Consider the following 24,769-nt stretch of genomic DNA (forward strand, 5'->3'; position numbering starts at 1 on the left):
TATTGCTATTTCTTTTCAAATTTGTCTGACCATTTATACTCTCATCTACAATTTATTAGAGTGTCCTATTCTCTCACTTTGTCTGGATTATCTCTCTTAATCATTATTACCACTCTGTGACTTATTATTATTTCCAGTTTATATATGAAGAAGTCAAGAATTAGAAAGGTTGAGTGATATGCCCAGGAGTACACAGCCAATAAATGGCATAGCCCAAAGTCAAACCCAGTATTCTTAGAAAGATTATTCTGGCTGACATATAGAGAACGGATTTTGGGAGATGTGCCAAGAGTGGAAGTAGAGAGACCAGTTAGGAGGCTATTGAAGTAACAAAGTCCTAAGAAGATGGTGGCTTGAACTGGGATGATGATAGTAAAAGAGTAAAGGGAAGTAGATGAGTTTGACAAAGGTTTAGGAGGCAGAATTGATGAGATGTGGAGATTGATTGGATGTGGGAAACAGAGGGAAGGAGAAGAGTCAAAGATGACTCCTGGGTTTCTGGTCTGAACAACTTAGTGGACGTTTGTGCCATTGACAGTGGGGGAGCAAGTGTGAATGGGTGATAGAGAGGTGGTGAGCTCAGGTTTGGATGGTGAGTCTGAGATGCCCATGAGGCGGCATACAAATGGAAACAACAATTGGGTGGCTAGCATTCAAATCCTTTGCCTATTTTTTAATAGGGTTATTTGTCTTTTTATTGTTGACTTATAAGAGTTCTTTATATTGGATACTAGATACTAGACCCTTATCGGATACATGATTTGTAAACATTTTCTCTCATTACGTGGGTTTTTCTCACTTTCTTGATAGTGTTGTTTGAAGCACAAGAGTTTTTAATTGTGATAAAGTCCAGTTTATCCTTTTTTCTTTTGTTGCTTGTGCTCTTGGCATCACATCTAAGAAACCATTGCCTAATCCAAGTTCGTGAAGCCTTGTATCTATGTTTCCTTCTAAGCATTTTATAGTTTTAGTTCTTATATTTAGGTGTTTGATCCATTTTGAGTTAATTTTTTTTGTATGATGTGAGGTAGAGGTCCAACTTCATTCTTTTGCATGTGGATATTCAGTTGTCCCAGCACTATTTATTAAAAGGACTATCTTTTCAACACAATTATCTTGATATCTGCGTCAAAATCAATTGACCATAAATGTAAGGGTTTATTTCTGGATTCTCAACTCTATTCCATAGATCTATATGTCTATCCTTATGTCAGTATCACACTGTCTCGATTACTGTTGTTTTGCATTAAGTTAACGGATATTATGAATAATGCTGCTATGAATACTTATGTACAAGTTTTGAAGTAAGTTTTGAAATCATAAGTGTGACATCTCCAACTTTGTTATTCTTTTTCAAGATTTTTTTGGCTATTCTGGGTCCCTTGCATTTTCATATGAATTTTAGGATAAGCTTATCAATTTCTGGAAAAAAAAACCAGCTGAGATTTTGACAGGGAGTACTCGAATCTGTATTTCAATTGGGAAGTATTGACATCTTAATATTAAGCCTTTCAAAACATGAACATGGGATGGGATATCTCTATTTCTTTAGGTCTTCCTTAATTTCTTTCAACCACGTTTTGTAGTATAAGTTTTGCACTTCTTTTGGTAGATTTATTCCTAAGTATTTTGTTCTCTTTGATGCTACTACAAATGGAAGTGTTTTCTTAATTTCCTTTTCCTATTGTTCATTGCTAGTGTGTAGAAATACAAACGGTATATTTAGCTTGTATGCTGCAACCTTGCCGAACTCATTTATTAGCTCTAATATTTTTTTGTGGATTCATGTTTTTTTGCCATGCAAAAGTTTTCTTAATGCTTTCAAATTTTCAGCGTTCCTTCCATCACATTTGGATTTTGAATCTAAGTTAGAAGGATTTCTCTGTATTTGGGTTATGGAGGAATTCACTCATTTTTGTAAATGAGTGAATTATAAAGTTCTATATGGGATTTTTGTTGTTTGTTTATTCTTGAGGTTAATAAAAATTAGAGAGTGTTTAAACAAATACTTCCTGATCATTATTAAAGAGATAGCTTGGTATATTCAAAATAGCATTGTATTTGAAATCAGAAAATCTGAGTTGGAGTCCAGATTCTTCTGTTTACCGTCTGTTTGTGATACAAGTCATTTAACCTCTCAAAGAAGAAAAAAAAAAAAACCCTACAAAAGACCCTGTCTACTTCACAGAACTGCTCAAAGGTTCAAAATTGAAAGTACTCTATGAACCATTAGGCATGTTGCCAGTGTAAGCTACTTTTATTTATTAACAGTAATTATTAAACATTTATCAAGGCTCCCCTTTTCTTTCTTTACCTAAGATACAGAAAGGTACTGTGTGGCCTCAGCTCTCCAAGGGAACCCATGCCTAAAAGCCATTTATTATGTGCACACAAAGAAAGGGGGCTTTGTTATTTCCTCTCTTGTTTTTCACTTTTCATTCCTTTGGAGTAAGAGAAACACCCAGAGAGAAAAGACCTTTTATTTTCTGTAGAATGTAGAAAAGTATTTTAGGAAATAATCCATTAAAGTGGAGAAAAATAAAGCAAGCCCTACAGAGCCACCACCCACGGAAGGTGGCAATCTCAGGGACTGATGACAGAGCTGTCCTTGGCCCCATTCGGCTCTCTGCAGCAGGGGACCGTGGGAAAACTGTGCAAATGTGATCATTTCTGAAACTCCTCATGGCAGATTTTGGCAATAGAACTTTGTTTTCCTATCCAAAAGAAAAACCACAGGATTTCATTTATGTGAGTGAGAGCATGTTTGTGGTGTGTGTTTTCCAGGGGTATAAATTAACCCCGCACTAGCATGGATAGCTTTTTCACATCTCTGACACTTGGATGGTATATCTGTCTTTTCAGTTTTCAAGACGGCTCTGCCACTCAGTAGTTCCCAAATTTAGAGAAGTTTAATTTGCAAAGTATAATGAAATAATTTATCAGTTACTCTTCCAACTTTGAGGTCAGAAAATCTGCCTTCAGGTTCCTGCTCTTGGTCAGGCCTGAGTGATGGCTGATAGGTGCTCACACCCGGCTCCTGGCAGATTCAGATTCCTCAGCAAATGGTAGCACTTCTAATAGGTGCTCATTAACTACTGTGTATTTGCTATAACCTGCAATAATTAGACAAGTACCAAATCTCTGACAATACTAGCCTTTTTGGTTTAAAATTAGAAAAGTTGCAGAATGCAATTATGATTTTATGCATTATTAACGTTTTCTAACATATGAATGACATAAGTCCAGATGCCATACTGTTTCTTTTTAAATAACAACTCTTTTTTATAAAAATGATAATGATCTTTATTAAAAAAAAAATCAAGCCATATAGAAAAGCACAAAGAAATGGGTTACAAGTCATCCCAGGCCTCCTGTACCAGAAGTAGCCAGTGTTGACACTTGTTGAGCACTTTCCTCTGAATGTGTGTAGATGGGTATAGATTGAGAAACAGAGGAGATAAAAGAGAAAGGAAGATTGATAAATTTGACAGCATAAAAATGAAAAACTTCTCTGTGACAACATATCATAAAGTTAAAAAATGTCAAAGAGGGGAAAGTATAGAGAGAATTCTTATAAAATCGAGATGAAAAAGACAACTCAATAGAAATGTGGACAAAAGACAGGAACAGGCACTTTACAGGAGAGGAAATACAAGTGGCCAATAACCTAGCAAAAATAATCCTCAGCCTCACTTATTTAAGAAATGAAATTTAACCAAGGAGATGCTGTTTTTTAACTACTAATGAGCAAAATTAAAAAGTTTGCTGATGCCCCGTGGTGGCAAGGGTACAGGAAAGCAGGCATCCCCGTGCACTGCCAGTAGGCGTGGGGGTTGGCGCCACTTCGGGGGAAAGCATCTGATATTCTCTCTCCAGTTTTGTCATGCACTGACCCTTTGACCCATCAGTTTCACATCTAGAGACTTACTTAAAGATATATATGTGCACAGGTGTGCAGAGATGTACAAGAAGTGAAACAACATTGTTGTTGGCAATAGCAAAAATTAGAAATACCCTTAAAATCCATTAATGGGGGCCTGGTTATGAAATTATGATATATCCATGTGATGGAATACTATAGAGCCATCAAAGGAATGAGATAGATGTATATGTTCTGACATGAAAGATGTCCAAAGTGTATTATTAATTTTAAAAAGCCAGATATAGACCAGAATATTTATTCAGTCAATAACTGATTGAACACTACAATGTGCCAGGCACAGTGGTAGGCTCTGGGACCATGATGGAGAGTCCAGACATCAGGGGTCCTGCTCTCGAGGTGCAGCCTAGTGAGTGAGATAGACCTTAGTTGAATAATCACACAGATGAATATAAAACAACAACTGTGATGTGCGCCACAGGGAGAGGTACCGGGTGCTATGAGAGCTCCCAACAAGGCAGCGTGACCTGGCGTGGGATCCCATGGGGGCTGATAATGAGACACCCCAAAGTCTGAGAAGAGGGGAGAGGAGCCATTGTGGTGAGAGCCCAGAGTGGGTGGCAGGAGACGAAGCTGAGCTGAGAGGGGGCAGGGCCAAGGTATGGTCTTGTGTGTGTGTGTGTGTGTAAGAACATGTGCCTGTGTGTGTGTGTTTGTGTAAGCATATCAGTATTTCTGAGAGGATACACAGGAAACTGTTGATAGCAGTTAGCTATAAGAAGTCAGACTGGCACTGGGGAGACGAGAGGGTGAGGCTTGTAGACAGAAGGGAGGGGGCATTGAAAATTGTACTTGTCTATTCTTTTCTACCACTGAGAATTTTAAAAAAATTATATGCAGGTATTACTCTTATAATCTAAAAATGTAGTTAAGTTTTAAGAAAACACATACTTGCAACCAAAAGAAGATGAAAATATAAGCCCCTGACACATCTCTTTGGGTGCTAACACTTACAGAGAGTAGGGCCTTTTCTCCCCAGCCTTTTGGAGGAGCTCAAACTGACAACTGGAGAGCTGCCACTGAGGACTTTCTCTGATATTAAAAGAAACTGGCTTAGTTTGGGGCCTGCAGAACTCAGTTTTCTAATACCCTCTGCACCCAGTGACTTCTCTTTCATCTACTCCCCCAGGAATTCCCAGCTCCATCTTTTTCTTAGCCAAGGCTCTCCAGCTGCCTCAGGCCCCTGTGGTGTGTGTGGCCGTGCAAGACTTCCCTACTAGGCAGGGGAGATGGGAGAGGAAAGGAAGTGGCAACCTTGGACTGCAACATGACCCATTCTTGCACAAGGATGTCAGCTCAAAGCTGAATGGTGGAATAGCAGCTTCGGCAGGGCTTCACAGCTGGTCAGTTTTAAAAGAAACACAGCAAGCTCACACCTCACAATGACAAGTGGACTTGAGCTTCTATTGAATTAAGGCACAAATTTGAGTCAAAGCAGAAATAGAGACACTTAGTGAAAGGCACACTTAATGTCTGCTCCATCTACCATCCACTGCCTGACTCTCCTCTATGGCACCCCTCTAAAGTTAGTTCTCAGAAGCTCCTTAGGTATCCACATATTGGCAGCTCACTCTCCCCCTAGCCAGTCCATTCAATTTCTGGGCGGAGTCTACTACTTAGCAACCATTCCTCTGACTCTTAATTAGTTCTTTATTATATTGTCTTGAAAGTCACCGTTCTGTAACTTCTACCCTCTCAATAACCAGGTGTTAAGACTAGAAAAGCATGCAATTTGGAATCCCATGACTTAGTTTGAATCTCTGCCCTGCTATTGACCCACCATGTGACCTTCAGACAGTTGCTTAATCTCCTTGAGTCTTCATTGCCCCATTTGTAAATTGGGCAGTTAGCATCACTCTCACTGGTCATTTTGAGATTAAGCAAGCTGGTGTATATCCTGGCAAAAGTAGGTGCTTAAAAATGTTAGTTCCCTCCTTCCTCTGTCCCTCCCTAGTGCTAGCCCTCAGCTGTACAAAGAGATCCTGGCTATTAGTAAGTTGAAGACTTCTATTGTCTTCCTGATGAGTGTTCTCATCTCCAGGGTCAATAGACCCAGTTTAAGTCCACAAATGTACTTTGAGGTACTTGTGTATTCTCCACTTTGCTATGGCAGAGGAGATTTCCCTGAGTCAGTGATCCCCTAATCATTACCAAGTGAGAAAAATATTTCTCTCTCCCTCCCCCCAAGAGCTAGTATTCCACACTCAGAACCATCACAGTGTTTTGAGTGTTCATAGGATGGGGTCTGCCTGTATAACTAGAAACAACCTTTTTACTAGTCATCAAGTTTTCTCTTCAAGAACTATTACACATTTTACAAATCCAAGGGGACAGGCCCAGTGAGATAAGAGTCCACTAGCTCTGGCTCGGGCTGCATCTATTGACAGCTGGATTGGCGCTGAGAAATCGGTGGTTTCCCCCAGAAATGCACAAGAGGACCAGAGTGCAATAGCTGTTCTGCACCTTGCCAGGGCTTGAGGCCTTGTGAATGAGGTTATTCAATTAATGACTTTGCTCAATGTGGGATATTAAAGGTTCTTTTGTTTTTTTTTTGTTTGTTTGTTTTTGTGAGGAAGATTAGCCCTGAGCTAACATCAGTTGCCAATCCTCCTCTTTTTGCTGAGGAAGATTGGCCCTGGGCTAAAATCCGTGCCCATCTTCCTCTACTTTATATGTGGGATGCTGCCACAGCATGGCTTGATAAGTGATGCAAAGGTCTGCACCTGGGATCCGAACCTGCAAACCCCAGGCCACCAAAGAGGAGTGTGAGAACTTAACCACTACACTGCTGGGCCAGCCCCAAGGTTCTTTTGTTTTTGTTATTAACACAGTACAACATGCTAGCAGCTCGAGATTTAGAAATATTAAACACTCCTCCTTGGCTTCAAGATGACAGTTGATAAATATATAACCATAAGATATTGAAAACAGCAAAGGACAGGAGGAGAAATGTGAGCCCTGGGAAGATGAATAAATAACGAGGAGTGAGTGCAGTCAAGCCGCAGATCCCCAGCGGGGCCCATTACTTGGGCTCCTGCATAAAGCCAGAGAGGCAAGCACAACCCCTGTAATTCTGTTAGCTCTAACAACTAGTCCTTAAATGCTGTCAGATGTATATAACAGACGCATTTATAGTCTCTTAACAAACAAGTTGTTGTTCCAGAGTTATGAACAGTGGTTTAGTTTGGAAAGATTGGGTAATCTAATTACTAGCTTTGTCAACTTCCTTTGTACTCACTCGCTAAGGAGGCCTTCTGCATAGTGTGGTGCTGTGGTTCTCAGTCTGTGATCCTGAGCCCTCATGTTCCATGGAGGGTCTTTTTGGGGCAGCTGGTTGGGAGCAGCTGGGTGGGCTTCCAGGCTCTCTCCACCCGCTTCAGTGAGAACAGCTCCATTCTTACCTGCTTTGTATATTAGAGAACTATGGAAGGTTATGTTTGGAATATGAGGGGTTCTTCTGCTTCAAAACAGAAGCTTGAAAATCAGTGGTGCCGTGATGTTTGCATCCTTTTATAAGTTGCTTTTCCCCTCATTGTATGTTTTTGAAATGTAACCATGTTAAGATATGTAGATAGAGTTAAATCATTGTATAAATAAATCACAGTATATTCATTCCCCTGCTGAGGGATATTTAGATGGTTTCCCCTTTGTCATTATCTCAAATAGTGCTTCAGTGGAGTTGAGGGCACTTTTGATAATGACAGTGATGGCTGGTGCACTCTAAGCTAGACAAGAAAGGAAGGGACAGCAGGAGGGAGTGGATGGATAGCGAGACTGTGGAGAGTGGACAGAGGACTGGAAGTTGCGTGGACATGATAGAGCCGGATGTGATAGAGCAAGGGAGTCTATGAGCCGTAGAATCCAAGAAGCTGTGAGGTAGCACGGATTAAGCGATAAGGCGTGGAGCGTGAAAGGGGACTGGGTGGCTGAGGGTAGAGAGGAAAATGAGCCTGTCAAAACCTGAGAGGCCAAGGTGGTAGAAGAGTCATTCGCTGGACGTTTTAGTTTGCTCTTTCAGCTCCACTCTGCGTCCCTCTCAGCCCTGCGCTGTGCCCTAGACGCTGACCCTTAAGCACGGCGTCAGGGGGCCCCTTGCCCTCTGGCTGGGAGGCACGAAGCCTTGACTTTGGAAGGAGAGAGAGGAACAGGGTATTTGTTCCCTCAGCTCCACCCTGCAAGCTCCCTGCTGTGGGCGGCATCCCTCTACTGAGAGCCACAGCTCCCTCCCCCACCATTCATCTTTCCAGTTCCAACAAAGGTTCCCTCCCTTGCTCTGCCTGGGATGGTAAAGCATCTTGCCTTGGGGTTCTGCACTCTCCTCTTTGGATTTCCTCCATGTAAAGGATCGTTTTATCGACCTCTTTTCCTCTATTTACCCAGTAGACTGTGCCACCTCTTTCTTGACTGATAGGTGTGGCCAGTCTCATGGATACTGAAATCCTAAAAATGACGACAGGTGGAGGGTGGAGAGGAAGGTAGTGAGCCGGGTGCTAAAATCTAGTGAGGGACAGTGTGAGTTTAGGGAAAATCAAAATACCCCACATTTTTGTAGTTCACCTGTGAGCCCTTTTAAAGCCGAAAGCCCTGCCTAATTTTTTTTTTTTTTTGTGAATTCCTAGTGTTTGAACAATATCTAGCATGTACGAAGCATTTAAAAATTAAGATAAATTGAATTGAACAGGACTGAGTTAAATTAAACTGAATTGAATTTTACTGAATAAATGAGATGCTAATGTTACACATTTTAAACATCATGGGTTCCCTTCTCCAACCCCCCACTCCTCCCAGCATATGGTTTTTAGAAGCTTCATAAACATCAAATAATAAATTAGATCAGGGATTGAGTTTCTGAAGTGAATAATGGATAATAAATGCTTATATTAGCATCTCACAGAGAAAAATGTTGAGGTTATGAAGATTTGGGGATAAATTCAGATCCCCTTAGGCTTTCAGGATCCGCTTTCTTGATATTGTGAGCATTTTTGCTCTTAGAAAGCTTTGCTTCCTCTCTCCAAGGCAAAAGGCAATTCACAGAAAGTGTAGTTATTCACTTGAAAATAATTGTGATAGACACATATCCTTTACATTGCCTTAAATTATAATTTTGAATAGAAACAAAATATGAAATCTTTTTGAATTTGAATTTGAGTTTTAATCAATCTAAAATACCGTGTGTTAAAAGTCTTTGTAACAATGTGAGTTAAATCTTTCTGGCATCACAAGGTGCCCTCCTCACTAGTGGATTGTAGAGATAAGGAACCCAGAGGAAAACACAAAGTAAACATGATTCAGTTTGCATTTGGGGTGGGGCGGGCTCTTCCTCTCTCTTCTTTCCTTTCCCTAAACACTGAACACGTGATCCTTTGAGTCTATCCCTGTGGCTCCTATTATCTTTACTTACATGTAGTTGCTTTTTGGAGTGCCCATTATTTGAAAAGCATATCAAATCAGAGCTTCAGGCCAAATCAAGGAAAATGACTAATTTGGGGGTCACTAAAATCACTTAGTTTATTTGTATCCTATAATAAGAAAAGTAGTTTTAAAACAAAGGATAGTGTTAGCATTTATTAATACAAAATTCTGGTTGTTCTAACACAGCAATAAAAGTTATTACCAGCAATCTTGATTTGGAGTAGCACCTGTCATAAAAAGTCTACAGTTAGTAACTCAGTTGATTTTAACATATGACAAATGTGGCAACAGTCTAGAATCTACCCTGATCACCATCTCAGAAATGCATTCCACTGGTCATCAGAGGAGCAAATCTCTATGCTCTGCTGTCTCACTGTTTGGTCTAGATTAGAAGGTTCTAGTGGTATGGCTTTATCTCCTAGGCCAGCTCCCACGGATTAGTCTTAGCTCTTGGAGGCTGAATGAATCAGGGTGCTCTGGGGAGTGTGCTGGCATCAATTAGTGATGTCTGCCACCTGGGCCAGGCCAGGAGGAGTGGCAGCGTTCATGACATGGTAGAAAAAGCAAATTTGAAGTCAGAGTATCAAGGTCAGAGTCTTCTCTCCATCCTTTATTAGCTGTGAGATAACTTGGGCAAGTCACCCATTCAGCAACCTCCATTTTCTCATCTATAAAATGAGGATAATAAAAATTGTCAAGAAAATTAAAATTGGTATTAACAATGAAAAAGAATTAAAGTACAGCTTAAGTCTCAGTTGTTGTTAGTATGTTTTACCTATCTCAATCTAGTATTTCCCTCCTTTAAATTCATGGTACCTTAGTATTTCTGTCACTCTTTTGGCAATTGATTGTGGACTACCTGCCATCTCACCTTGGTGCATTATGTGACGTCGTGTTTACTTCTTGTTTCTTTCTCTACTGCCCATACTTCCTAGCCCATGCCTCTCCTAGAGGAGGCCATCTCTGAGTATCTGTTTATTGGATGAATGTAAACATGTTACTAATAGAATTTTTAAAACTCCAAATATTGATGAGTAGTAACTTTATCTTTTTATTTATTTATTTTATATATTTTTACTTGAAGAGTTATATTTTCTATTCTATTTGGAAGAATTATTTTATGTTCGTAAGATCATAGGGTTTGGCTTTTTTTTCTTAAGGAATATTAGAATAGGCCTTATTTTCAAGGAACTGAGCTGTTTTCTGTGCTCTGGCAGCTGCCATGGGCCAGTTTGCAGAGAGTGCAGGCAAATGGGCTTGGTGAATCAGGCATGGGGGAGGAGTCTGGGTTCTGTGAATGAGGCTGCTGACACGGTGGGTAGGTCTGCCTTTCTGGGCTGACCAGTGGGCAGGGGGCTGGGCTTCCCCACTTCCTCTGCACAGTGCTGGCACTTTTTAATCTTTCTCCTTCCTTCTTGAAACCCTTCCCCCTCCTCCACTGACACCACACTCATAGGAGCATACACCGTTAAATGATTGGCTTAATGATAGGCCCTGGCCACAGCATCAAGCCATCTCATCAAGCCATCTGGACTCAGCATCCGGTACTTTCTCTCGCCACTACACAGTGCTTTTAAAATCCAGCTCTCCCAAGAGTTGATTGAACTTCCACATAAATCATATTGTCCAACTTGCTAGAAAGTTCCTTGGCTTTCTGCTTATCGCTACCAGAACAGTTAGTTCCCTGTTGCTGCTGCCAAGCATGTAAACAAACCTGTTTCTTCTTTCCATGGTGACAGGCACATCTCATCGTCCTGAGCAGAAACCCCTCTCAAGAGGAGGCAGCGGTCTCCGGCCACTTTGTCGCCCACGCTGCTGTTGCTTCTGGGAGGCCTGAGCACCATGGTGAGAAGGAGCCTTCTGTGGGTGACGGGCACTGCCTGCTCCTTGCCTGTCCCGCACGCGTCGTGGCCTGTAAACTAGCTGCCTTTGGGATGGTGAACAGGGGGACGGAGCTGTGACATAGGCCCTTCAGAGAGCCTTGATGGCTTTATTGATCGTCTGTAGCTGTGCCACTCTGTTAGCTTCACCTAGTCCTTTGGTTTCTATCCCTGTTCTGCCTTCCTCTAATCTTTTACTTTCAAATACGGTGAATCTGCATCCAAACATAGCTGTTAAGAGTCCCAGAGAATCCGTGCTGGGCTTACAGGGAAACCTGCTCTGCTGTCAAAGGCGATCTATTTTTAAAGATTGTTGTGGAGCTACTGTGGCAACAGATCTGGCCTGTTGGAACGCCAGCCTCCAGACTCTCACAGGGCTGAGCTTTCAATCAGGATGGACTTACACAGTTTCAGGATCCCAAAAGGAAGTTGCCATTTATGACTCATATGGTTTTTCTTAGCCCACGTAATAGGTAGAGCAGCGAGCTTGGGGAGTTCTCTGATCCTGGGCTCAGAGCATACAATATGCCTCTATTGACAGAGAACACACATTCTAGTGGCTTTTTCTTTTTTGGTTGGAATATTCAGAAACAGAGTATAACCCATAAGAAGACCTAGGGGTATATTCCAAGATGTCAGATAAAAATAATTATGTCTTATAGTAAAATAAGGTCCAATGTGCCAGCAAGCCTAAAATTGTTATCTGGAAGGCTTGGGGTTGGGGTTCAGGGAGGAGGAGTTGGGCTAAGATGAGGAGGCTGGTGATGGGAGAAGATGAAGGGGACGCCTCAATGAGCAGCCTGGCCTGCACAGATCCCTGGCCAGGCAAGGGCTCCAGTCTAGGCAGGAGCTGGTAAAGGGGATACCGGTGTTTATCCATCTGTCCATCCCACCTTGCAGATCCTTTATTCTGGTCTCCTAGAGCTTTGAGTGCCTTTTCAGAGCTAGAGAAGCCTGTCTAGGGATAGAGAGAGAAGGCAGGCAACCTTTCTGATCCTCACTCCTTAGAACATTCTATACATAACAATCAACTTCAAAACCTTCAAAGAGCCAATATTTTGATGAGCTTATTGGTGCCTAAAATTCCTTTAATAGGGGAAAAGAACCTTCCATTCCACAACCATTAGTAAGACATTTAAAATGCAAATGCATGTTTGATGGAAACTCCTAGAATACCAAGAATCACAAAGGTAAATGTCTATAGGAACCAAGTAAGCAATGTGAGTGAAGCTATAGTTATTAGAAAATAGTAGTAGCAGCAAGCATAATTATAAGTGGCAGCTGTCAGCTGTAATATGAGAGAGACAAGATGGAGTGGTGAGGACTGTGGCAACCTGGAGAAGCCCATATTCTATCAAAAGTGAGCAGCTGTTACTCAGCTCCAGCCCATTTCTGTCGTGTGGAAGGCAGGTTTATATTGGCAGATGTTCTTTTTCAAGAGAAGGCAAAAATTTGGATTTTTATGTGAAGTCAATTTGTAATTGATGGTAACTAACTCAAATATGTTTCAGGCTCTGAGTGAGATAAAACAAGTGTGAGGGCTGAATCTATAACTTCTGATCTGGAGAACCTGAGTGTAATGAGTGGTTGTCAGATCCTTCTTGTGTTACTCAGGGGTTCATGGGTTAAGACAACTAGAGGGTTCTGAGCATTTAAATTGGTGGGGTGTGTGGAATGAGGTCTAGTCCCAAAAGAATACCAAACAGCTGGAGGAGGCTAAGGCCTAAAGACCATCTTTGCCTAGAAGGATTCCAGTTTGCCAGCATCTCAGCTCAGTGTACACATTTAGTGAATGTATGGATTGAGTGGGGACCAGCAGAAATTGTGTCCTAAAATCTTTTTTTCCTGTAGCTGCAAAGTTAGGCCACTCTGCTTTGTGTGATTTACAGAATCAGACAAGCCAATTTTATACATATATATATATTTTTTTTTTTTTTTAAACTTTTCCAGTCTAAGTATAGTGTTGGTGTTGCCTCCCCTGTAAATTGAGAAGGACAGTAATACCTACTCGATATAGACAAGGTCTGGGAGAATTTGATGACCTCATACAATAATAATAGCTAACATTTACATAGTGCATACTGGCATGGTTCTAACCACATTATGTTTATTAACTCAATTAATCCTCACAACAGCTCTGTGAGGTTGGTGTAAATATTCCCAGTTTTCATATGGAGAAACTGAGGCACAGGGAGATTAGGTAATTTCCCTAAAGACCCATAGCCAGGGAGTGGCAGGTTTGCACCTAGGCTCTTGACCTCGGTGTTACATTAAAAGGACTGGCACTGCACATGCCCCCTTCCTTTCCTAGCCCCTCCCCACTTAGGCCAGCCAAAGAGTCTGTGGCCTTTGGGACAGACAAGGGACATAAGAAGAGCAAAGGCAACCCAGAGGGACAGGTTTGGAGTGCCAGTGGAAAGGGGCCAGTCCAGGAGCGTGCACAGGATCTCACATGCCCTCTGCCTTTGGTGACCTGCAGTCTGAAAGCTGAGTGGCCAGTTAGAATTTGAAATATAAGAGAAGTGTAAAGATGGCAGGATAAGAAGAAAACTTCCCCAGGAGCAGGGAGTTGAACAGATGCAATTGGCTGTACAGATTAGGGAAGGAGGATGCTTCTACTTGAGGCCGGAGGATTGGTTGCTTGAAACATAGGCAATGGAGGTCTCAGGGACTCGGACTCGGAACCAGCAGGAATCATAGTAAGAGTAATATTAACAACAGTGACAACAGTAGCAACAGTCGAGCGTCCCTCGTATGCAGGTGCTGGTATTCTCACAAACATGCTCATTTAATCCTTTTAACAAGCCTTTGAGGCAGGACACGACCTCCCATTTTATAAATGAGCTAACAGCCAGCTCTCCACACCAGGAAGTCCATCAGTCTGTATGCTCTCTACTCACTGCTCTACCCTAAAAGGACAAAGCCCCCGTCAGTCTGTGGGATACTGCTAGACAAGCCCTTCTCAGACTCAGCTTCTGCTAATCAGAAGACGCCTGAAATGTCTATTACCTTGATGCCATTAGGAAGAAAGTTTACTGAAGCCTTAAAGGCAGGTCAACGCTAAGTGAGGAGGTCGGCAGTGAAACTGTAGGATCGAACAGCTGCTTGTCGGGCAGCAATATGAAGCCCTGGAACAGGTGCAGAGAGGAGCACCAGCCCTCGCCCCTAGGGCCTCAAACAAACTATCGAAATGGGCATGTCAGAAACAAAAGCAAGGAAAAACCCCAAACTATTCCCACCGTGTTAACCTGTTTGAAAACTGCTGCTGTCGGAATCCTTGTTCTCTTGGTGGTAAATGTGGGAAAGGCTATGGAAAATGAGCTGACTGGGCCTGCGTTTTGAGTTACAGGGTTTGTTACGGCTCTTACCCGCAAGTGCCCGAGTGTGGTGTGGGCCAAGAGGGTGCGGCCCATGTCACAGACGTGGAATCGGCTTCCCTCTGGAAGCAGGAATGAGCCAGGCCCCACTCAGCCAGGAGCTGCAGAGGGAGGGGGCAGGCGCATCCCCACTGTCTTTCAGGGTGCCTAGTTTTCATGTCATCTCTCTGTTATCTCCTCACATGGCCGGTAGCCCCACAGTGGGAATGAGGGAAACCCATCCAGGGCTGAGGTTTCTCCAGGCCTCTGCTACTTCCAGCAAGGGGAAAGGAAAGGGGGGAATTTGGAGCTCATCTTTGACAACTAAGAGGAGATGAACCTCCCCGCCAGCTCTCACCCAGGCAGGACTCTCTGACCTGGACCTCAGTCACTTCTAGTTCAGAAGTCCCAGCCAGATCCCCTGGGAACAAATCTGCATGTTCCACCAAGCGCCAAAGAAATCCACATGCATGGGGATCTCAGCTCTGCTCTCCTGTGCTTAAACCCGTCTGTGCTGAGTACAATTTTTTTTTTTTAAGAATCATTAATGAGAACAAATTTCTCACTGGAGGATTCTCCGCAGCCTGCTTGCTGAATGCCCATTGAAGGCATTGCCCTCTGACAAAACAAGCACCACTAGCCAAGAAGCCAGTTTCAGGCTCCACACTCAAGCTAACCCCTCTGCTCTGTGCCTTCCCTGCAGTCCTTTTGCAGACAAAACTGCCTTAGAAGTCACGAAGGATTGTGATTGCATAAGGACTCCCAATTCAGGCTCCTGGAATGTCACTAACCTGAGCCTGGCCAGCTTCCCGGAGCAGCCATAGACAAACTTGGTATTAACAGCTCTCCCAACCCTGCTAAGTGTTCAGGGCATTGGCCTTGTGTTTATAACTCTTCTTCTGAAGGATATTAAAATGAAATGGGCTGAAGCCAAGTACATTTCAGTATAAATCTCTGAGAGGCAGAGCCTGCTGAGCACAGGCAGCCTTGTTTGGAAGTGGCCCCATCTGCGACCTGGGCTTCAGCAGGCTGGGGAGCTCTGAAGTGTCCAGAGACAGCAGAAAGGGCTGGGCTCTGCCGTATCAGAGCATTGGGGGCAGCGGGTAGGATGCCTGGCTATATCGACCAGACTCATGAGTGCAGGATGCATTCCCAAGATATAATTCCCTATGCACAAATGTGTATATCTCCCCAGCCCCCACTTGTCCTGGTCTCTGCCCACATTTTATGCAGTAGACATGAAGTATGTAAGTATCTGTAGCTAGGCACTGTATCTCCATGAAGCCTCCTCTTTTTAACCCTATACCATCCTCCCTTTTCTCAACTCTTCCTCCTGTGGCCTCCTTCTCAGCTTGCCCCACGCTGGGCCCTGCCCCTACCCCAGCCCATTCCCGCCTCAATGGGTTATTGATGCTCCTTGGGCCCTTTATGTCCCAGAGAGACCAGAAGTCAGACAGCCTCTGGCATACACATGCGCCCAGCTCCAGTGGGCTCCTGAGGGGTAATATGGCCACCTAGGAGCAGCCACAGTCAGGTGTCCTTCACCTTCCCGTGGCCTGTCTTAGCTGCCCCTGCTGCCTGCCTCACCCCACCTCCAACCTGAGGCCTCCAAATGGGGCTTGTGGTATAGCCCTGCTGGTGGAAATGAGTGTAAGCCACCTGGCCACACCCAGTCACCTCTCTCCCTTCCTCCTCATTCTTCTCTTCTCCGTCTTCCCTCCTCCGCAGCCTTCCCAACCCCTCGAGCCCTGTGTGCTCTGAGAGACCTTTCTTCAGCTCCTACTCAGGGCCTGTTTCTTGTTACAAAATGCCCAGCCAGCCTGAGCCTGGCCTGCCTCTGAGCTCCCCAAGCAGATGTCAGCATCCATGCCTGCTCTGTGCTCCGCAGGCCAGGTGAGAAAGGGGAAGCTGTAGAGAGCAAGTGGTGGATGAGGCCAGAGAAGAAAAGGGAAGTCTCTTACCCTGCTTTCTACCATCGTTAGTAGGATCCCCTCTCAGAAACCTCTGGAAGGCACCTTAGAGCACATCCTGTCTAGAGTACTGGGATTCAAGGAGTGTCGAGGGTCGCTCTGCAAGTTAGAGGCAAAGCAAGGCCTAGGCAGAGGCCAAGTGCTGCCTACTTAACCACACTCTGGAAGTGGAGAGCTAGTGGCATGTGGGTGCCCTGTCCCCCACGGTCCGGGGAGCCGGGAAGCCCCAGAGGATGGGTAGGTGGGGGCTGCAGGGGTTGGCAGTTCTTGGGGCCAGTAGAGGAGTAGAAGGGGTGGCCTCTTTTTCACTCCAAGTCTATGCTGTTGGTCTCTCTTCATAGAGGGACAACCTGGGGCAGAACTAAAACCTTATCAAGCTTTGCTTACAAACTGCCTTTCCTCTTCGCATCTGAGAACAAAGTCTGTGGCTTGACTCTTCTCCTGGGGAGGATGAAGTGCATGCACTCTGTGATAACCACTTTTATGGGGCTCCGGTTTTTCACTTTTGTGCTGGCAAATACTTTGTGTTCAGAACTTCTCAGAAAAGCCTATGTTATTTATACCCTGACTTGGCTTCAAAAAGGATTTTTAGGGCAGCTTATGGAAAACACATAGACTTCAACAAGAGAAGTAACTGGAGCAATAGGCCTGTGGCTGCTGGACACCTGACCACTGTATGGGTGGCCCCGAGTGAGACTCTGAGCGGTATGGGGCTAGGGATGGGATCCTTCCTGGTGGTGAGGATGTTTGAGGCAGGCAGATCCCCGTGGTGACAAAGTCCCTGACCAGGCCTGTGAGCACCACGTACTGTGCCGGCACTTCCTGTATGCTCTCCTGTGTGAACCTTATCTGGCCTGCCGCCATCTTGGTTACCTCACTCTACTGATGCAAACCCCCAGAGACGGCCATGAACTTTCTGGGACCACATGGCCAGTGAGCAGCAAGTCTGCTGCTCCTGGAAGCCATGTCCAGGCCCTGTGAAGTGTTCCTCTTGAAGATGGTCTCCATTGTAGGCCACTGCGGGCCTCGTGGTAAGGAGTGAGCCTGTTTTGGACTCGGTATGTCCTCAAGCTTCCCTAGCGGCCTCCCCCCAGGCAGGTGGCCTTAGAGCAGCTGCCTGTGCAGAGCCTGTGCAGCAGCCCCCAGCAGGGTCTAAATGGGTTCAATCTGTTTGCTTGCTGGGTGATGGCACTCCTTTGGGTTAACGCTGGGCTAGGATTTGAGACTTTCTATTTTCAAATTCCCTGGGGTCCTTCATGCTTTTACAGTTAGTACAGAGTACAGACTATTTCCCAGGACTGTTACAAAAGGTAATTGTCACATTGAACACACAGGCATCCCTCTTAATGAAAGCTGTCCTCACTGTTCCAGCTCTTGCTGTAGGATGGCCTCAAGAAAACAAGCCCAGGGTTACTGGGATTTATTTTAATTAAAAGCCTTCTGGCCTCCAGTGTGTCAAACTGTAACCCTGAATTCCTCCGGCTCTTTGAATGTGGCCTTGTTTTTTTTTGCCTGTATATAAACATACAGACAGAAAAGAGTCTGACAGGACCTCCAGGAGATGTTAAGCCACCCTGCCCAGCGGGCCACAGTTCCTCCCTCGCTCTAACTCTCAGGCAGCCTAAACGTTCTGTTGGAGTGAAAATGGGAGATTAATGGCCTTGGAACACCTGTGTGACTGGGGCTCAGATTTACCAGCTAAGTCATGCGCCCGTGCTTTAGAAAATGACCTCATCTTCTGCCGAGGCCACCGGCATCAGGTTGCAGAGGATTCTAGAAGAGGTTTTTAAAGTTAGGGATGGCTGGGTGCTAGTGTTGAAACTGCTGGCTCTTTGTGAACCCACACTCAGCTTCAGGGCACAAGGTCCATGCTAGGAGGTGGCGTCCCACCCACCCAGCTGTGACCTCCTCTCCCTCTGGAAATCTTGTTGTCATTTGTCCCAGATGGACCTCCTATGGGATGCCCACCTCCAGGAGAACAAACTACTTATCAGAGAGTCACTCCTTAGCTGTAGTAATAGGACAAATTTGCTCTCCCCTCAAAGACTAATCATGTGGTTCATAGTTCAGAAAGTTAATTTGGAGGTTTGAGGGCTGGGGGAAATAAGTCAGAGTCTTGCAGTAAAGGAGCGCTCCTGTATCCCAGATAAAGAGAAAAGTGATTTCATGGGGCTGGCCCAGTGGCGTAGTGGTTAAGTTCAGCGTGCTCTGCTTCAGTGGTCCGGGATCACGGGTTCAGATCCCGAGCGTGGACCTACACCACTCATCAAGCCGTGCTGTGGCGGCGTCCCACATACAAAATAGAGGAAAATGGGCAGGGATGTTAGCTCAAGGCCAATCTTCTTCAGCAAAAAAAAAAGTGGTTTCAGATTTATAGACAGGGAAGGCGCTCATAGTGGATGCCCTAGACCTTCCTCTGTTCCTAAGCTCTACGCTCTTCTGATATACAAGGGTCCTGATGTGTTGCCTGACATGTGGTCGACTTGTACGTGACAACAGCTGTCTGTTGTCCTCCCTACCCCTATCCCCGATCCTCACCCCTCGCCCTCCTCTGACTAGAGATCTTTCAAGAACAGAAATGAGAAAAATCCAGACCTTTACAGAAGCTGAGGACTCAGAAGTGGAGGAAGGGAAGCAGCAGCTTTAAGAGGCTGACCCCAGAGGGTAGATTTCCAGGCAGCGCCTGTCTCCATTGTCCCACCACAACGCCGAGCTTTCCTTCACTTCAGTAGCCACACTGCCTTAATTTAAGTAATAACTTCCTTCCTCCCTCCCCTCCCTTCCTTCCTCCCTCACTTCCACTCTCTCTTCCAGAGATCCATATGTGCTAAAAAGCATCCTCTTTGGAAAATATGAATAGGTCTTCCTGAGTTAGAGGTTATGAGCCATTTACACACTAGTTTGAGTTAGGCCAAGCAGCTTCCTTTCTCCCAGCATCTCTGGGAGATCAGCTACACTAAGGGAAAGGAGCATGCAGTACCCAGGTCTTGGGGACCAGCCTAACGGGTGCCTTTGGGGGGCTATTGGTCAGCATGTGACCACCAGGGGAAGGAATACTAAGAGGTGGGAGAACATTACAAGAAAGGGGCTAGGAAGGTATCAAGTGTGGCTGTGTCCATCTGTGTCTAAGAGACTGGCTGCTTACCCAGGAAGGGAGGGAAACACTTCCAATCCCTTTTGGTCTCCTCCTTTACCTGAGCATGGCACCACTTCTGCCAAAGCCCAGGTCAGAAATTCAGTCCATGCCCATTCAGCCCCAGCTCCTTCCTACACCCTTTACATCTGCTGGTCTTTATAGTAAGGTCTCATCCCCAGGGGAACAAGGCTGAGACTCGGAAAGATCTTTACTCTTAAAGAAGGGCTCGGTTTCTTCCTTTGGTTAATTCCAAATGAGACAGAGAATTAAAATATCAAGAGCATGCCACTCCTGAATATCCTCATTAATTTTTAGACATGGAATGTTCATCTCTGTAATGCTTTTAGAATCAACAAAATAAATGCTACATCATCCCCATATTTGCTGTCATCAGAATATCAAAGTAGCCAAAGTTAATACTTAGTCTGAACGTTAACTCTGTAATGTTTTCTCCCACGAGTCAGCCATGAGTGAAGATATCACATTTTCCATGTGACAGAATGTTCTCCTACCAAGAGAGATATTTGACTAATACTCTAGAAATCTATCTGCTGGTCTGGCTGTAGGCAGACCCCCAGTGAAAGAGAGGTGAAGGGGACTTCAGTTCAATCCACTTCTGTGGAGCTACAAACCTAACCTCAGTCAGGAGCAACCAAAGTTTTAGGAAGAATTAATAGTTACTCAACCTGAAAAACTTACCAATGTGTTCAAATCTGGGGGAAGGTTCCATGAATGCATTAACTTTGCTTACTCTGTCACTGGGAGAGCTGAGACATATGAAAACCGAGAAAAGTAATTTGCTGTATCCTTCTGAGACCTAGTCTTTTCTGATAAGACAGGCAGATTAATGGGCAAAAGACTGTTCCTTTAATTGTATTCTCTCGTCCAAATGCTTATTATTTACAAATAGTTCGCCACCACTAAAAGCATATTTATTCTGTTTCCATTTCAAATCTGTGAGCAGTTTTCAAAGTTGTTGTGGTGATGTTTTTCTTCAGCTGTGGCTGAGCAGTATTTTCAAGAGAGCATGGCTAATCTGAAGGATGCTGAAGGGGTGGGAAAAGCCAAATTTCTTTCAATTCAAGATGAATATTGCCATTTTCTACAAGTCACTGGACAACAAGAGGTAAGTGAGTTTGGACCACAGTTGACCAGTTATTTATGTGGGTGACCCAGTTCTATCCAAAGGGCTACTGCTTTACTCTGCAAGCACCCATTAGACATCTACTATGTGCAAGCCATGTGCCAGGCTCCACAGGGACACAGATAAATAAGGCCATGTGGCTACTCTCAGGCAGCTTCCAGATACTTGCTCTTGGGAAACGAAAACTGCTTATGAGAATGCAGATGTTGTGTTCACCCACAAAGGATTCCAAAGGACTAGACACCTTGAGAACCCGGTGGACAGGCCCTGCTTCTCAAAGCCCTCTGTTCTGGCTGGGATAGAGGAAAGCAGTTAGTGTGTCAGTTCCTCCCTCCTTATTTTGGATAATGCGCGGAATTTGCATATCTACCGAGAATTAGATACACAGTGCAGAAGTTACAGCTCATTCTCTTTTACCATTGAACCATACAGGCATGCTTTCCTTGGCTTACAAAAATGGAACAGGACCGAGAGTTGATATTCATTGGTAATTAAACCCTTGGGAACTTATTCTGTGCAAAGCCCAACAGCTACCAGAAAGCCACATGCTGTGGCTCGGTTTATATAGATACATTTTTTTTTTTCAACTCCAACCTATCAAGGCAAATACTTGAGATGAAAAACTTTTTATTTCCTTTTCTGTTCTGTAGACTCCTTTCCAACAGCTCTCGCCTAACTCTTAATTCCCCACTCCTGTCTCAACTGATGTGAGCTTAAGAAACATAGGTTTTTAATCTGGATGTACCCATGTTCCTCAGGCCAAAGTAGGCCTACAGTAACAATAACAAATGGAGTTTCCATATTTTTCTGGATCACCCAAGCAAGCAGAGAAGGGCTTTCCAGGGGCCTCAGACTCTAGCACATCTCATGAAATTCTATGGGGAATGCTCAGGTCAGAAGTCTGGGGGGAAATTTGCCCCCATTATGCCTCACCCCTTCCAGCTCATGCGTCATTTTTACCTCCAAAATGCACCTTGAATCCATCCATTGGTCGCCATCTCCACCTCTGCTCGTCATCGTCCCCTGCCTGAACTACTCTAACAAACTCCAGGCCCCTGGCTGCTGCTTCCACTCCAGCCCTTTCCTAATCCATTCTGAATAAGGAAGCCAGGGTGATCTTTTCAAAACGCAGGTCTGATCAGTGAACCGCATTTATAAAATACTCCAATGCCTTCTCGGTGCCCTTAAGATAAACCAGAGTCCCATTTGGCCCACAATATCTTGCACGATCTGCATTCTGCTGACATTGCCAGTCTCACTTCTGCCCCTTCCCCCGATCTGTGTTCCAGCCACACTGGCCTTTTCTAATTCCCACTTCCGGGCAGTGCCAGCTTTTGTCTCCTGCTCCTGGAAGGCTCTTCTCCATTTGTCCCCTGGTTAATGCGGATCCATCCTTCAGGACTCACCAGCCTACCTGATTCCTCTCTCCACTTTTCATTAGATTCTCCCCATTATTATTCCTCATAGAATCCTACTTGATATAATTTGTAAGTAAAAATGTAGATGTTTACTGTTTTCCCTGACTAGACTGAATTCCTTGAGAGCAGGGACCCTCTTGCTCGTGGAGGGAAGTGACGAGCAGATGGGTGGATGGATGCTGGGCGGTGGGCTGCCTGACTGCTCTGGCTACCGCAGGGCATCCGCCCTTACCCCCATTCCTATCTGGCTTTCTTCCCTGATGTCTGTTGTCACCGATGCTACACCTCACTGCCCTTGCCCATGTCACCCAAATCAGTGGTGTTGATCTAAAGATGCACCTTGCTCCCAGGCTGCCCTTGGAGATTTTAGAAAACCAGCCCCTGTCATTCTAGGGCTCCTGCCAGCCCTTCCAGTGCCATTGTAAGAACAGAAAACAATACCTCTTCCTCAGGTGGATGCAGCCTGTGCCAAAGCACATTGCTTGGAGCGTGGAACATGGGCTGGATTTCGGCCCTCCTCATTCTCCTGCCGGGTGCCCCTGTGCATGGCACAGCCTGTCCGATCAAACGTGGCAGTCTTGCATTGTGCTCACCCTTGGTTGCAGAGCTCTTGCTGTAGGTTCTAGCAGAAGTCAGCCAACAAAGGCTGGGCCTCATGACAGTCCCAAGCACAAGCACGGAGCTGTGCTCAGACCACCCTAGAGGTGGTCCACAGCCTACGCATGGGCTAGAATCCTGCGCCAACAGGAAGGTGATTTTTGGAGAGGAAAATGCCTTTTAAGGTCAAATGTAAGTGAAGGTCTCTGCCACAGGTTAAGATACCCTGTGTGGGTTTATCTTCTAGTTATACTTTTTTCCTGCTCAAGAGCCTTCTCTGACTTCTTAACCCCATCAGAAAATCCAAATTTCTCAGCCTGGCACGAAGGCCCTCCACCCCCAGCCCAGCCTGTGACTCCTGCCTCAGCTTGCTCTGCGCCCCTCCCTGCTTTCTCTGCTGCACTCAGATTAGTCTGCTCACGGGCTGCGAACATGCTGTGTGCTTCTCCTACCTCACGCCTATGTTCCCAGTTTCCTATGCCCTCTTCTCAGCCCACCTAAGTCCTGTTGATTCTTCCCTCCTCTCTATTAAGCTTTTCCAACTCTCAGAGGCTGGCACAGTCTGTTTCCTCTAAACCCCTGTGGCATCTTTTCCATTGCCATCTCGACCTTCCATTCAAGTTCATGAACATCCATCTCTAGTTTCCCCATTCAGGCTGTAAAGAACATTGAAAACTTCATTTAGGAAAGGAGTCTGGCTCTTCTTTCCATCATTGGCACCTCAAAGCCTGACAACCAATTCCCATGGTTGTCAATGAAAAGCTGCCAACCCCAACACTTGCACCAAGCTAAGTCCTTGCTCACAGATGCAGGGAGGAGACGTGGTACACTGGGCATGACGATGGGCTTTAGCATCAGGCAAGTCCCTCATATACCGAGGTGGGTCACACACACAATTTACACAATTTCTCTGCCCCTACAGTGGTCCTCTTTCCACTCAGGAAATTATTTCTGCCTCATCAGCATGTTTACTGTGGTTCCCCCACCCCACCCCCAGTACCTAACCCATATTATTGCCAATAAAAGGAGTAAAGCCCTTGCTAGCTCCTTCTGTCTGTGGAGTGCTATCAGGATGCCTTCAGGGCTGGGTGGTGGGGAAGCCTCCTTCACTGGTTCCTGCATTATTTAGCCATAAATTCAGTGTTTGTGTTCTGCAACTGTAATCATGCTTTCATGTAGAAGATTGTGGAAGAATTTCAGGAGAAATGTGGGCGATCAACATACAGAGTTTTCCCTCTGTCTATCTTGGTGTCTGACTGAAGAGATTAGTATAAGAAGACATTGGTTTCTAATGAACTCATGTTTTTTATTCCATGTTATAAATTCCGTGGTATAAATAAATCAGATAAACCAAACAATATGTCAAATATATTTAATTTTTTATCATGTTGGAATGTTTGCTTTTGATTTCCTAAACTATTTCCTATGAGAAATGGAAAACCATGGAGTATGTTCTGGATATTCTGTAAGTAGATAAATAGCCAGGAAACTCTATGGTTTTCACTTTTTTTGTTCCCCTTGCCTTGTTTGTTTATTGAGGTCATAATAGTTTATAACATTGTGAAATTTCAGTTGTACATTATTATTTGTCAGTCACCATATAAATGTGCCCCTTCACCCCTTGTGCCCATCCCCCAAACCCCTTACCCTCTGGTAACCACTAAAGTGTTTTCTTTGTCCATGTGTTAGTTTATCTTCCACGTATGAGTGAAATCATGCTGTGTTTGTCTTTCTCTGTCTGCCTTATTTTGCTTAACATAATACCCTCAAGGTCCATCCATGTTGTTGAGAATGGGACAATTTTGTCTTTTTTTATGGCTGAGTAGTGTTCCATTTTGTATATATACCACATCTTTTTTTATATATATATAATTTTATTTATTTCTTTTTCCCCCAAAGCCCCAGCAGATAGTTGT

General features: G+C 44.5%; 1 protein-coding gene across 8 annotated transcripts in view; it reads left to right on the top strand.

The window, feature by feature from the left end:
- TTC23 (tetratricopeptide repeat domain 23) overlaps positions 1 to 24,769 on the top strand; it is a 96,447-nt gene that overhangs the window by 48,184 nt on the left and 23,494 nt on the right. For all 8 annotated transcript variants that reach the window (XM_058542356.1, XM_058542353.1, XM_058542358.1 and 5 more), the window contains 2 exons: positions 11,092 to 11,197; positions 20,693 to 20,820. In XM_058542356.1, the coding sequence (XP_058398339.1) occupies positions 11,092 to 11,197; positions 20,693 to 20,820 (234 nt within the window). The remainder of the gene's footprint in view (positions 1 to 11,091; positions 11,198 to 20,692; positions 20,821 to 24,769) is intronic.

This window comes from Diceros bicornis, chromosome 5, assembly GCF_020826845.1.
Source record: "Diceros bicornis minor isolate mBicDic1 chromosome 5, mDicBic1.mat.cur, whole genome shotgun sequence".
NCBI lineage: Eukaryota > Metazoa > Chordata > Mammalia > Perissodactyla > Rhinocerotidae > Diceros > Diceros bicornis.